The 16,290-nt window shown below is 27.0% G+C and overlaps 1 protein-coding gene across 9 annotated transcripts in view; it reads right to left on the bottom strand.

The window, feature by feature from the left end:
- Positions 1–16,290, bottom strand: part of LOC107445721 (zinc finger protein castor homolog 1) — a 195,512-nt gene that overhangs the window by 17,240 nt on the left and 161,982 nt on the right. For 4 of the 9 annotated variants that reach the window (XM_043051818.3, XM_071187563.2, XM_087154607.1 and 1 more), the window contains exons 3-7: positions 9,452–9,774; positions 3,969–4,170; positions 3,284–3,356; positions 2,809–2,911; positions 327–491 (exon numbers count right to left, since the gene is read on the bottom strand). In XM_043051818.3, coding sequence (XP_042907752.1) covers positions 327–491; positions 2,809–2,911; positions 3,284–3,356; positions 3,969–4,170; positions 9,452–9,774 — 866 coding nt within the window. The remainder of the gene's footprint in view (positions 1–326; positions 492–2,808; positions 2,912–3,283; positions 3,357–3,968; positions 4,171–9,451; positions 9,775–16,290) is intronic. The other 5 variants (XM_071187567.2, XM_071187566.2, XM_071187568.2 and 2 more) reach the window with 3 other exon arrangements.

Here is a 16,290-nt window from a genome sequence, read left to right as displayed (position 1 = left end):
AAAATATCAGTTTAATCGGGCAATGAAACTTAGTGTTTTGACCGTACACCCCTCCCACTTTTTGAGCAATCAAACAGGTTTTGATTCTAGCTCACCTCCCTTGTTAAAGATTCATCAGATTTTGGTAAAATTTTTATTTTACCTTGATTCTTTTAAAGATTTTATTTACTTGACTTTTGATAGGAGTTTTGAAATATAAATGTGCTGATTACAGAACACTTTTCGTTAATAAAATAATAAATTATAACACAGAAAAGAGGAAACATTCGAAGAACAAAATATCTATAGTAAAAAAAAAAATTTTAAAAAAACACTATAAGACTTACCTTTAAACAATGATAATGGGTTTGCTTTCGGTTATGAGTACAACCTCTGAATCGATCAGAACAATCATCCATTGGACTGTAACGCATGAACCCATGCTGAAGTGAATCGTCTCTCTTTTTGTGCCATTTGAAATGACGAATCATTTCTTCTTTTTTTACAAAAACCTAATGGATTGCAAAGAAAAAAAATTGAAAATGCATTCTTAATAGTTTTTATTTACTTATTTAAAAAAAAATTGACTTGAAATAATGAAATCAGTATGCTGACGGCATTTTTAAGATAAATGAAACATCCGCAGTTCCAGACCAATTTTCATGGTTTTCTTCTATTTGTAATGCATACGAGTCAGTTTTGTAAAGTTTCTCTGCTAAGATGGGATTGCTTCAACACTTGATACAAAAAGTATGGTTTATGAGGTCATAATTAAAGTTCAATGTTGAACTTATTTTTCTGAAAATATGGGTCGCTTAAGATATTTTCAATATTTTTGTTTATTATTTTTTTTACAAACTTCAAAATTTGTTTTACAAATTTCAGATTGAAATTTACAAAACAAATTCCAGAATTTTTTCTTTTAAAGATAAAAAAATTCCAAAAACTCTATATCTAAGAAAATTTTAAAAAATAGATTATTTTTTTATTGCCAAATCAAAAATCATCGAAAAGATTTTGAATCGTCAGGTGCACAATTTTTTACATGCCCAAACAATGTATTTTCATATCGAAGAATCAAAAATTTCAATCACTCAAAAGGTCATTCCGAGTAATTTGTTGTTTTTCTTTATTATTAATGATAACCCTTTGCACATGCTCTTTTCTAGTACTAGTAGAAAACTGTGATAACTATTAATTTTTATGTCATTCATTTTTTATCAAAGGTTGAAATAAGAAGGTCTGTGTTATTTTGCTTAGTTTTTGCATTATATTTAGTAATTTTCCAGAGTTCAGTTTACAAATTACATAATATGGAGCATAAAAGTAATGAACTGAGTAAAAAACTGAACAGGAGTGATAAAGAAGATTAAAGAAAATATACTTTTACTATACAAATATTCATTAATTTAAGAAAATTTTTCAATGGTTAAAATTTGTGTAACAAATGTAATATTTTTTTAAAAAATAAATAAGTCATTTGAAAGCGTTTCATAAGCTTGTTTACATTTTATCAGTAATATACAGAGTTGCAAGAAAAAAAAAAACAAGTTTTTGTAATTTTTTTTGGTTTATTTAAAACAAAAGGTTAAATGACATGTTAAGCCCCACATTAAAAGTAATTAAACCATTAAAAAGTATTTCACATAAATCTTTAATTATTGATTAATATTTTGATAAAGAATAAAAAAAATTCCTTTTGTTCATAAATAATTGAACATGATGCAAATGTATAATAGCTAAACATCTTGAATATGCATATTTATCACTTTACAACTCCACTTAATAAGCAAATTAACATTTAATATCTTAAATATTTTTTGGTACTGCATGTATTTTTGAAAGTTAGTTTATCTTCATTTAAAAATTTCGTAATTGAACATTATTTACGTTAATGTCATTATTTATAAAAATGTCGTAGTTTAACATTATTTACGTTAATGTCAATATTTAGCAGAATACAATTTTCAGCAGAAATATCAATTAGTTGTCCTAAAATAAACATATTTTTTATTATTTTTTATGTATTTCATATTTTTTATTTATTGAATCAATACAAATTTTAATATAAATCAGCGCAGTATATTCAAATTAAAAAAAATTTATTAAAAAATATTTAAAATTCATAGGATGATAAAAATAAATGAATAAGACAAATGGACTGCATAAATATAAACATATAAAATTGCAAAGGTATGTTTTAGTACTAACTGTTTGAAAAATAAAGAATAAATTACTTTTTGTCATTTATTTTAACACGATGGAGCTTTAAATTTAACAATATTCTTATTGATGTATAGCACCAATAAATAAGCGAGACGCAGGAATATTTTAAATTAATTTAATTGTTTAACAGATTGTTTTCAATATAATATGAAAATTTTTATTTAAAAATTACGATAATGAATGTAATTGTACTGCATACATTGTCTGACACAAATTTAGTAACACTGATGATGGATTCCCATTTATACTTTTGACTGTAGCAAATATAATGTATTTAACAAGTAACTAAACATGAGCTTTGAAGAACATAAGCTCTTTCTTTACATTATCTAACTTCATAACCTCATTCATTGAGTGTTTCTGGAGAAATATGAAAAAATGTGTTAATATGCAAGTGCTTCTATTATTTTGTCCCCTCCCCCTGTATATCGTTCTATTGTTCAGATTATAAAAAGTTTGGTTTTTATTATTTTTTCAGAGATAAAGTTTTTTTATTTTAAAAAAGAGTTTCATATTTTTCTAAAAAAATTACAAATAGCTCATAAATTTTTAAAATTAAGCATAAACAATTTTAAAAAAGGAAATTAATAAAATGTGCGTTACACTAAAAAGGCATACCCTTGAGTTGCAATCTAAACAATGGAAATGTTCTCTGTAATTTAGATCTTTACAATAACTATTTCCACATTCAGTTGCACTGGAAAATCTGCAAATACATTAAGATATGTTGTTTAATGAAACTAAATAGTCAATGTAAAAAATAGTTATAAAAAAACAATACATTTAAAAAAATATAAAGTGCAACATTGCAATATTTATTTGTATTGTTTAAAACCAATGATCCAATAATTATTTCCTTTTTAATTTTGTAGTTTTCTGAAGTTTTAATGATCTTTGGAATGAACTTTAAAAATAATTATAATTACAGATAAAACATATTTACTAAACGTTTTGACAAAGTTATTAGCTTTCAGTTATTTATAAAGAAGATTAAACAATATTAAAAAATTTAATACTGTTGCACTATCAAAGAGATATCTTGATAGCATGTGTCAATAATTAAAGAATGCATATTTACCTCTTTACATATCTCGTATAATCAACAGGCCCTAATTTATGCTGTTCAACCCCATATGATGTCGAAATTGCACCTATGTAAGGAGAGAAAAAAAACATTTCAGTTGTAATTTTCTCCATACTAAGGGAATTTTATATAATGGAAGAAAGTAGTAAACATTCTCTAACTCTCAAAAAATATTTGTATAATACGCCACTCTATAATAATTCATCTCTTGAAAACCTCAGTTTACGTAAAAACAAACAAAATTTAACTACCTCTCTGAGTTTCAGAACATTTCACTTAGGCATGGTGTTAATAACGAAAAACGTAAGGTCAAATTGCTAATATTTTAACGGTTTGATACCCTAGCTTAATAACATTTAAGCATATTTACTTAATCTATGATAATTTTAATCGAAAAGAAAGATAATTAAGCAATTGTGAATTTTCTAAGCCTGAATACTTCATTTGTCACAACTTTCACTCAGAATTTGTTGTAAGACTGAAACATTCCAAATATCCGTTAAAGAAACCAAAAAATTTGAATATTAAATTTTGTAAATAAGCTAAACAGCCAGAAATTGTTCCTTTCTTGCCAAACATATTTTTTCAAAGAAGAGAATTTTCAAAACTAGTACCAACATTCTTAATTTTAAGGAATTATCTTAAAACTTTAGTAGGAAAGATTTGAATGAATACATACTATTATGATGAGATGATGAAACTACAGGTGAAGGAGTTGAACTAACAGGTGCAATACCAGAACCTGGATGATGAGGAGATTCAGAAGACATAGATCCGCTCGGTAAACATGACATGTTATCAGATGATACCTGTAGAGAAGGCAATTTAGAGCTCAGGGCAGCTATAGTAAATATAGTAGCTACATTCTGAGGTAACATCACCTAGAATGAAATTTATTATGAGCATTGAAGCTCACGGTGCAAGTAGTTTTACATGTTATAATTTGTTTTTCGTAACTAACTTTAATTTAATTTGAAGATTATTAGAGTACAAGTTAAAGCATGCATCACAGAGTCAAATCTTAATTAGCAGTCTTTTGTGTTTTCTCATTCCCAAGGGATATGTCAAAAAGGGAAACTGGAAGAGCCTAAATGGGGATAGGGCCAAATGGCAAAAAAGTGTTTGGAGTAACCTTGGCTTGCAACAGGTTGTTAAAAAATTTTTTTAACTAGCTACAATGCAGTAAAAAATATTGGAATTAAATATTTGTGTTAAAGTTGATCAACTTAATTCCTACAATTGACGTGAAATTAAAGCCTAGAACATGTATGATTACCTCAAGAACTTGTCACCATTTTTAAAATTTTTCCAAGACTGGCCACCCTATTTTGTCCAAATTAGCATATTTCATCATAATTCGTGATAATATGCATTGTATTTTTTAAAAAAAAAATTTACTATATTAACCTTTTTAAATAAATATAAAGATCTGTAAACAGATCAATTAAAATATGTACGGTCTAGTAATAAATTACTCTACAATAATGTAAGAGACACTTTCAGTTTGACACTTTTTCAAGAAATATTTAAATAATAAAAATATGACTTTTTCAAAATTCTATTTCTCAGGAACTAATCGACCAATTTTGCTTAATTTTCGTATTTTGCCCTTTAGAACAGCATTCTTTAAAATAATATAAAAAATCGTATACCTTGGAATTGAAAAGTATTTCGACTATTACGAAATAAAATAATAATAAATATTTACTGAAGTTATATTTTGCATACGATTATCTTTGGATGAACAAATTCTATAACTGTGTGCAAAAATTTTTTCCATTCACTTAAAAAGCTCTTGATATGGGAAAATACACAAAAAGTCTAACTAATCTTAAGGAATCCAAATTTTGAATCGTTCTCCTGATCAGACCATTGCGGCTACCCCTATATTTTCAGGAGTCAGAAATCGATTTGTCCGAAAAAAGTATGTTTAATCAGAGAAAGTACGTTTTTGTGTTTGATTTCGTAACTTAAAATATCGTCAACACTAATTAATTAGCAAATTTGGAAATCACCCCTTTTGAACCTTTAAAATTGAATCCCAGAACGTGAAAATTGGATCAAAAGTTATTCAGGGTGCTCAGTTTTTAATTTTGTGTTCTGTACATATACCAGACAATTTTTAAAAAGGACAAACAACAAACTAAAATAAATATAATTTTTCTCTACTTAAGTAAAATAAAGATAAATTGTGTTGCAAAAAACAATAATCTGTACTATTTAATATCAGAATTTGTTTAGAACACAACGTTTCAACAGTTTCTAACATAATTTTATTAATGGAACATTGATCAACACATAACTTGAGATCAATATACAGAAATTTTTTATAGAATTTGTGTTACATTAAATTAAATTACTAGTATTGGTTAGTACTTCCTCGTACCAAGATTTAATTAAAATTTTCAATCGAATTCAAAACGTCTTTAATAATTTTATTGTAGGGTCTCCATAATCGTGAAAAAAAAGCACCACGATTACGCTCCTTAACATTTATAAACAGTGCGCAAAAAAATTCCACCCTGAATAACCTCTGATCTAATGATCGTATCACGGGCACATTCTAGGAGTCATTATCTTTTTTTCAACGGATTTGGATTTCTGACCCCCAAAATATAGTCTCCATAGTTTGGTCAGGAGATCGGTTCAAAGTATGGATTCCTTAATGTTCATTTTACTTTTTGAGTATCATATATTTACTAAAATTTATTTTTTGTACTTAATTATTTGTGGATAAATGAATTTTATAATTGTGTGCGAAAATGTTTCAATTCGCTTAAATAAATATCGAGATATGGTGAAATACGCAAAAATTAAGATTAAGGGGTTCAAACTTTGGATCGCTTTCCTGACCAAACTATGGGGACCATATTTCTCAGATTGCAGGTACCTACCGCCTATATTTTTGTGGTCAGAAACCCGAATCCCTTGAAAAAATGCATGCTTATTCAGATAAAGTACGTTTGTGTGTCTAATTTCGTAACTTAAAATATCGTCTGTACTAATTAATTACCATATTTGAGGTCACCCTCTTGAACCATTAAGGTTGAGTCCTAAAACGTTAAAAGCCTATCATTAGATCACAAGTTATTCAGGGTGATCCGTTTTTTTCTCTTTTGCACTATACATTAATTTAGTGGATGGTCCCTCAATTTATCATTCAGAAAGTCTATTATTATGTATTGTTGATTGGTATCAATTATTTTTAAAATTCCTTGATGGGGAAGAATCGGTAATTGCGAAACTGTAAAATTTCACCCTAAATGATTCGTAACTTCATTGGCTGAAAATTATAAATATGCGTATGACCCCTGAATAAAATTTTGATAAAGCAAAATTTTGAGTTTCTTTTCTATAAAATGACAGAATTCCCGAAAGGTTTGAAATAGTTAACCCTGCGGGTAAGTCTATATGCCTGAACCATGTATATAATTTGTGGACGTTCCCTAAGTTTGGATTCCGTAATTTTACTATTTCTACTAACATTATTTATTCAAACAAAAAGATGTCGGATCGAAAATCCAAACCATTTTATTCTATTCTCGAAATCTACTATTTTAAAATCCACAATTATATTCTTGATAAAAAATAGGATGTTAATGAACATTTAAAAATCAAGAACTTAAAAATTAGGACCATAAGAACGAAATATTTTTCATCAGAAAAAATAAAGACTATGAATTTTGAATTTTATTTGTTTCTCGTCAATTCATCTGTCGTGTAATTAATTAGATTCAGTATTGATGTTGTTGTTAATTTACGTCGCACTAGAGCTGCACAATGGGCTATTGGCGACGGTCTGGGAAACATCCCGGAGGACGATCCGAAGGCATGCCATCACAATTTTGATCCTCTGCGGAGGGGATGGCACCCCCGCTTCGGTAGCCCGAAGACCTGCGCGCGAAGTCGAGCACTTTACAGTAGCACAGTTTAACGAGGACCAATACCGCACACCCTCGGTCCCTACGCAGACTGATCCAAGTGGTCACCCACCCGCACACTGACCGCAGCCAAGATTTAGTATTGAATTGGAGTGTTTGTCAAGTAAGTTCGAAGGCAGCAAATGCGTGGACCCGTAGGTGTCATTGCTGGGGGGGGGGGGAGAGATATGGCCCTTCAGTAATTAGAAATCTCTATAAGTCTCCCTCAAAATTTAAGACAAAGAAAATTTTCACGAATCATTTTCTATTAAATTCACCAAAGTTAAAAACGAGAAAGAGAGAAAAATAATTAATCTTTTTGGGGGTATAAGAAATTTCTTTTTTATGTGTGAAATTTAGAGAGTTAAAAAGATGGTAATTCAATTATTTTCCCCCTCCAAAAATTGAACACCTGCAACGCACATGCGTCGACCTAAAAAAAATTGGCGATGTTAATAAAAAACGTTAACTTTAAATAAGAACGAAGCATATAAACATATTTTTTCACATATGCTGGAAGATAGAATTTATATGCCGAAAGTCAACCTGAATTTTAAATCAAATGCTGAGCTTTTTTTATGTCAGCTGTAGCAAAAATTAATGTAAACCACTTTATTCTTGATAGTATTTTTTTAAATTTCGATGTTAATAGGTAATTTTCAAAATTGATATATTTCCCTGTTTAAGAAATGAAGGACTAAATAAAAATAAAATTCTTGCTAAATATTTTCGTAGAGATTGGCCGCGGGAAAAAAATTTCAACTATTATTCACCTGTCATAAATTCTCAAATTGTCATGTCTCAAACATTATTAGATGGTAATACTTTTTTCTTTCCTGTGAGAAGTATATATTATTAGAATGAGTCCTAAGCATCGTCTACCAAGGGTATAATCACAAAGAATTTAACAAGCAATCGAAAAACAGTTCAAAAAATATTTTGTTTAAATAAATATTTGTAAGGTCGTAAGAAAAAAAAGCCATATGAGAATAATGTTTGGAATCAAGAGAGAAATATATTAAGACAATTTCGCTGATGTAAAATATATAGAGAAATAGAAACCACTTCATTTTGTCATCATTGCTCAAATCGAAAATAAAGGAATTGATTAAATAGGGGAGAAAATAAAATAATTCGGTTTAATTAGTGCAACATTCTAAGCCGCGCTTATTCCGTACAGTATTTTGGAAAGTCACGCGTGCACATTTTTTTTTAATAATAACATCACGATTGCAATATCTTTTATAATTTTAAAAATTACAACTTGAAATTACAACTTTTTTTAATAATAACATCACGATTGCAATATCTTTTATAATTTTAAAAATTACAACTTGAAATTACAACTTTTTTTTAATAATATCACGATTGTAATATCTTTTATAATTTTAAAAATACAACTTGAAAAGACAAATTGTTTTACTAATTTAATATATTTGGTTGTAATTACAGAATTTTAGCATTTGTTTATAAATAAGATGTTTCAATATTTGCTTATAAACTAGATATTTTTAAATGTTTACAGGCGAAAATGCTGACCACTATCGAGGGAGCAAAATTTGAATGTTTCGATTTTTACATTTCATAATAAACCAAAAAAATAATATTAGTTATAACAAACTCATCACATAAAAGTTATTCCAATAGTTTAACACATTAATAAGAAACGCAGGTATAAGCTATTTTATTTTATTTTTCTATTTTAACTTACATTAATTTATATTAATTCTGTTTTGACGACTCTCCAAGCTTTAAGTTTGTTATTAAAATTTAAACTTCATTACTTACTTGAGAAAAAATAAATGAAAGTGGCAAATTTTATTGATGTCTAATGTTAATTTAGTTTAAATATTTAAAATTTTAACTTAAAAATGAATTCTCTTTGATTCTTTAATACTATTTTTTTTAATTTTAATATACGGAAAATTTTACAAAACAGGTCTAAGGAAAATTACTAATAGTCAGGACAAATTTAAGAGACAGTCTGCTATGGAATTGAAAGTAAAGTTTGTTTTTTATTAAATATTTAGTGCAAGCTACGATTTTCTAGGCGCCATGGCGACTGAGTGCCCGCGATTTGTAGGCCACTGAGCATAAATTAAAAAAAAAAAAAAGGCTCAATTATTTTTGCTTGAAAAATTTCTGCGTACAACAAGCAATTTGCTGCCAGCTTAGCTTGCAAAACCGAACATTGGGGAATAGCTGCTGGCAACTAATAAATGAATTGAATAAAAAATCTTACCTGGGGATTAGGAATGATGTTATTGGAAGAAACAGCAGCTAGCCTTGATACATTGTTCATCATTTTAGCTCTAAGAGATTCCAAAATGTTTTCATTTGAGTTTTGTAACTGTTGTGAGACATTTGGAACATTATTTTCTGGAGTCCAAGCACTTTCCAGAAAATGATTTGGAGATTCCTTGGAAAATTGATGAGCAAAATGACCATGATGCATAGCCTCAGCAGCTTGCTGTTGAAGGAGTTGAAGAGCTGAACTTGTTGGTGGATAATTTCCCAAAGAAGCTAAACTTGCAGGGTAATGTTGTCCAGCAGCAAAGATTTTACCTAGAAAAAATTTTTTTTTTGAATTAAATAATAAGAATATAAAAAAATATGAATAATTTTTGAAAAAAATGTTTTCAGCCAGATAAATTCTGAAAAATTGTTGTGATAAAATATAAGATCCTTATGGTAATTTTAACTCATTTTTCTCTTATGAACTATAGTTTATTAGAAATATTTATATAGTTCATTTATTAAAAAGATTTATATAGTTCATTTATTAGAAAGATTTATATAGTTCATTTATTAGAAAGATTTATATAGTTCATTTATTAGAAAGATTTATATAGTTCATAGCAGTGATGGGCATCATTCACGAAAATTTTATTCATGACTAAATTTATTCAGAATAAATTTATTCAGAATAAATTTATTCTGAATGATCATATGAAAATTTAGTCATCATTCATTATGCAAATGTATAAAAATTTTTGAATAATGATTGATGAATAAACTCATTAGTCATGACTAATTTTTCTGAATAAAATTTGAATAACCAGCAAAAAATGCAATCGATATGTTTTTGTCTATAACGAGATGCAAAACATCGTTTGCTCTTAAACGTCTTATTTTAGGAATTAAACTATAAAACTAAGACAAGTATGACTATTTATTTTTATGTTATTTTAACTTACTCCAGCGTAACATACTTAGTTGTGCTAAAAAGTAGGTTTATAACAGTTTAGTTACTTAAGTTCATTTTGAAATTTTGTTCTAAAATCTATAAAACGCTATTTTTTATAGTTTTTGAAAGCAAACGATAATATTATTTTAAATTTTTAAATAAAATTTTAATTAAAAAAATTAAACCCTTTTTTGCCATGTAACCATTTCTCAAAAGTCTGCATTATGTTAGACAAAAGTAAATTTTCTCAAACATTATATAAATATACTTGAAAAGGATTAACGTTTTATTTGTAGTTGTCATAATCGTTGTCAATTAGAGTATTCCGCGCTCATTTTTATTGACCAGTGAAATTATTCAGTTATTCTTGACTAATGAATAAAGGATACTGAATAACGAATAATGAATGATTTATTCTTTATTCAAAATATTTCTGACTAATGAATAAATCTTTATTCATTATTCAGATTTTGAATAATTATTCATCATTCTTTATTCATTATTCTGAATGACGAATGCCCATCTCTGGTTCATAGACAACAAATTAAGTATTAAAGAAATTTTTCTGACTCAAAGCCACTATAGTTTCCGCGAATAGAAAATCATCTATAAAAAAACATGCACTAAAATTATTGATGCGCTTGTGTTTCTATTTAGGTAGGGAAATGAAATTTTTTAACAATTCTCATGTTTTTTTTTTTTTTTTTTTTTCTGTATTTGAATAAATATTTTTTATGTATCTATTTATTATTGGATGTCGCAATTTAAAATTTATTATTTTATTTTAATGTAATTCTTATTAATGTTTAATGTAGAATACTACTCTAAAACAAATTTAATTGATGAAAGAAAAAAATTTTATTTCACCAGAAATGACCCTTTCTTATTTTTTTTCTTTTTTTTTCTTCCTTTTTTTATTTTACTTTTCGTTAATAAATAATTAAATTGAACGTCTAAATTTCAAAGTGTTTGGGGAACGGTGAATTATTCTCAAAATTATTTGAAAATATATGTAACTAAATTATATGTATTTAGAATTTTTTTTTATAATAATAAATTTGAAAAATATAAAAGAAATGTCAATGTAATCTCAAAACATAAGATTAAAAAAGTTTTCTGAAGAGAATATCAGTGCGAATAGTGGCGCCATCTCTTAGCGTAATGTTATACTTATTCTTGAGGGCAAAATGTTCCTTTGAATTTAAAATACGAATATCTTATATTTTGAGTTTTTTTTAGAATAAATTTTTACTCAGCCATGAATTTATTTTAGTTAAATAGGCACGAATAAACAAAAACGATTTTATTAAAAAAATGCGTCAATCATTTTTAATAATAAACGCATTCTTAGACAAACTCAACTCTCGTTTTTTGAATGTTTCATTGCAGATTTTTTTGTTATAAATTAAGAGTTATCCTGATAATCTAATTACACAATTACCATTTTAAAAATGAGGAATCAGATTTTGAAGATATCAGTAATTAATTTTTACATCATAAAGAAAATAATTTATAGTGGAAAAAAGGTTTTAAAAGGTTATCGCATTTAGTTTCAAAAATGTAGTTGACCAAGTTCACAAGTGATTTCATTAGCTACTAAGTATGTGTAAAGATTGAAAGAATACTTAAATTACTCATTGATTAGTTGGAAAAAAATTTTAGAACCTACCACTTCCTTTGTTAAGAACTATTTCTATTGTTCGATTATGTTAATGAGATTTATAATAAATTCTTATTTGTTTCTTCAAATTAAATTTTTATTTTCTTTAATAATGAAAAAAGAACAAATCAAAATACACGCTTATTTTAATCGTAGGGTTTTATATCATATCTATTAAATAATTTATAGGAAAATTAATAGAATGTAATTGAAGATAATCTTTGATTTGGAAAAAAATTAGAGAAGACAATCTTTAATTTGTATTTAGTGGTTTTAAAAATGTTAATTATTTAGAATAAAAAATTCCGCGTATAGTTTTTTTTATTTTTTGTCATAAAAGATGAGTGTTAAAGTATATATTTGAAACGCAGTAACAGACTACGTACATTTTGTCTATGTCGGCACATTCCAGTCAGAAAAAATGCATTTAAAGGGAAAGTCAAACCGTATTAACATAAACACAATAATTTTTAAGTTTTAAAAATATACCTCTACCCTCATATCAGAATTGAAGAAAAAATACACAATTCTATTTTGAAAATTTCAGAAACTGCTTTTAGAGTATTTATAAACTGAGTAATTCGTAAATCACAACAAATTTCAAGCAACTTTATGCATATCTTCCGACAAAAAACAAATTGAGCATTGTAAAGTGACAAATCACTAATTGTGCTTAAAGAGTATTATCTGATTCACATAAAGAAAGATCAATCGATAGACGACTATTCTTGGCATCTGTAAAAGACAGTGACAAAAGTATTTGGCAAGCGTTTGTTTTAAAGAAAGAGAAGAATTGTGAAAAAGTAGAATATATGAAAAAAAGAGGTCACTTTTTTGGAATCAAAATAGACAAAGCTTTAAAAAATATTCCAGCACACGGAAACAGACTAATTTTAGAAGGATAGCAGTCAGCGACAAACTAAAAATATTTTTAATGCGAATGAGAACATCATGCACACAAATGTCAAATGAACAATGGATGCCGATTATTAATTAAACTTCCGTGCTTTAGGCTTGAAGATAACCAAAGACTTATAAATTATTGCGATTCAAGAAAGTACGTATTTAGAATATAAAATAAGAACTAGAATTATTCACAATTAAATCGAAATCACTTGATTTTAAATATAACTGAAGAATTCGAATTCAAGACGTAATTAGGGTGAGCACAGATGATTGCCCGGGTTTTTAATATAACTGAAGAATTCGAGTGAAGACATAATTCAGGATTAGCATAAATGATAGACCGAATTTTAAATATTTATATTTTCGAAACTATAAAACACATTGCAATAAGTAATACATGAAATAAAAAATAAAATTAAAGCAATTCATTTTTTTTCAGTTACTAATGTTAGAAATTTAAATACATGTTTTCTTTTTAAATCTATGCCTGACGCCTAATAAAAAGGATACACTATTTAATTTCACCCGTTAATGTTTGGCTTTTCTTTTGAAGAATTTTTCTAGATATGCTATCTAAGCAAATGAGAATTGTTTCGTCGATCAGTAATTTTGAATAGAAAAGATTCTGTTTCATATACTACGAGAGAAAATAATTTTCATTATTATGGCTGTTTTGCGTGTTTATTTTTACAACTATGTTAATTTGAATATCAAAGTTTGAAGGATCGTCTTGTATATTTATTTCTACAACTTTCTTAACGTGAGTATCAAAGTTTGAATGATCGTCGTGTATATTTATTTCTACAACTATGTTAATTTGAATATCAAAGTTTGAAGGATCGTCTTGTATATTTATTTCTACAACTTTCTTAACGTGAGTATCAAAGTTTGAATGATCGTCGTGTATATTTATTTCTACAACTATGTTAATTTGAATATCAAAGTTTGAAGGATCGTCGTGTATATTTATTTCTACAACTTTCTTAACGTGAGTATCCAAGTTTGAATGAACGCCTTATGTATTTTGTTATGATTTTTTTTATTATCCAAGAGATTTTTACATTAATGTTAAGGTAGTTTTTATGTTAGAAGTTATGTTTTCGAATTTTCAAAATTAGTCGATTAGTGAATAAACAAGGTATTTGATTTACGTTCAGAAACAAGTTAACAAACTAAGAGTAGAATGGCAAACCCTTGGAAAAAATGTAGACTGTAGTATTTGTTTGCATAAGTAAAAAATACGTTTTTTTATATACACAGTTGAATAATGAAAAACGGATGAAAGAGTTTGCTGTATATTTTTTTACCCATTTTTCTCTGCTGTTTGCATCCATTTTCTAATTGCATGTATAAAATGCCAAAATAATTTTAAAAATATACACAATCTGCACAGCGTCCAATGAATTGTCTGATATATATATATATATATATATATATATATATATATATATATATATATATATATATATATATATATATGTATGTATGTATGTATGTATGTATGTAACATAAAAAGCTTCAATTAATCTTTTTATGTTACTTTCTTTCAAAACAAATAGCGAATGTAGCTCAAGGATATTTTTAAAAACTAAGAAAGAATGCATATTTAATATACAGTTGAAATATAATGAAATTTTTTCCATTGCGAAAGTTCAAAATCTGGCAAAATTTACTACTATTAAAGAAGAAAAAATGCGAAAAACTTCATGTTTTTTTTTATTCGAAATTATTATACAGATACTTTGTTTTTTAAGACAAGCTAATACTTCTCTTATAGCACTAAGCAATAATTAAGTTATTGTAAATTAATATATAAGCTTAAAAGTAAAAATAAATAAATAAATAACATATGCTGTTTTCTTTCTCAAAATATTGTGCATCCCTTCTGTAAGATCTAAAATGTTATAGGCTTTAATAATTAAAACAGTATTTGTCACCTTATTTCATACCTGGAATAATGAGACAAAAACTAATAATTGTGTTTTTCTAAACTTCGTAAAGCAGGTGAGTATTTTTCACCTGGGTCTAAGATCCGGGAATCGTGATTCATGAAACAAAAAAAAAAACTTATAGGTAAAAAAAAATATTGTAAAATGACTGACACAAGGGATGAAAGAATCTTTAAAAAGTTCTATTTTCGTTACGGGTCCCAAAATTTCTAGCCCTTTCAGCAGATTTTTGAATGCATTATTAGATAAAAGTGGAAAGCTACTGTTGTAGGTTTGGTTCAAAGCCAAAAGGGTGATTCTGAAAACCATTTTAACAATGCATCGAGACAACAGTAAAGCCTCTATATTAAGAAATTCTCCAGTATGCCACACTCCAGCTTTGGCATAGGGACAAATAGTAAGTTTTATTTGATGGTTGCTTCATACACACAAACCATACCTCAAACTGCCATTTAACGGGACAAGTCACTTCAATTGAACAAACATGAAATCTTCTTTCTTTAAAGCACTATATCAAGATAGCTTTAAAGAGTTCAGGCGGATAAGATTTATTTAGGTAGCGAGTTTTTTTTTCCTTCTTAGTTCTGTTACCCAAGGATGTATATATATATTTTTTACCATGTTAACTTTCAATGAAACGATGCTGTATTACAAAGTAGCTGTTTTCTTTACAACAGGGATAAATCATTTTGTTTTTTGTTTAAGGATTATATGGCTGATTTCGTGTTTCTTTCAATATTTACCTAATAAACCTACGGATAAATTTGATGTTAAAAATTTTTTTAAAAAAATAGTATGTGTGACGCGAGGCTTAAGATTTTAATTTATGTATTTAAGTAGCTTAATGCTACTATACTTTGTAGTTATGCTAACTGTTTATATTTTTATAAATACAATACAACATAAGATGAGAGAAAAAAGATTAAGTCATAATTATTAAAAAAAAAAATATTTTATAAATCGTAAAAAATATCTTAGTTATATTATATTTTTAAGGTCATTTCCGTTTTTACAGCGATCATTTTTTTCTTTCTTTTTTGCAATACCTAATATTTGAAATAAAATTTCGCTTTTGTTTTAAAATTCTATAAAATCAGTTTCCTAGTTTATAGCTTATGAAACTGGATTGAAAAATAAGATTTGTGTAAGAATGTAGATAAGATAAGAATGTATATAATAAGAATAAGATAAGAATGTATATATATATATATATATATATATATATATATATATATATATATATATATATATATATATATATATATACAGTCGAACTCGTTTATAACGAGCACAAAGGGACCGTAACATGTACTCGTTAAATCCGAGTGCTCGTAATAAACGGGTCCTTAAGACAGGCGTGCAACCAGAAGAGGGGGGGG

Source organism: Parasteatoda tepidariorum, chromosome 11, assembly GCF_982258835.1.
Source record: "Parasteatoda tepidariorum strain Cologne lab strain chromosome 11, Ptep-v5.0, whole genome shotgun sequence".
In the NCBI taxonomy this organism is placed as follows: domain Eukaryota; kingdom Metazoa; phylum Arthropoda; class Arachnida; order Araneae; family Theridiidae; genus Parasteatoda; species Parasteatoda tepidariorum.
Note: the sequence above shows the minus strand (reverse complement) of the source record. Positions and strands in the feature narration are given on the sequence as shown.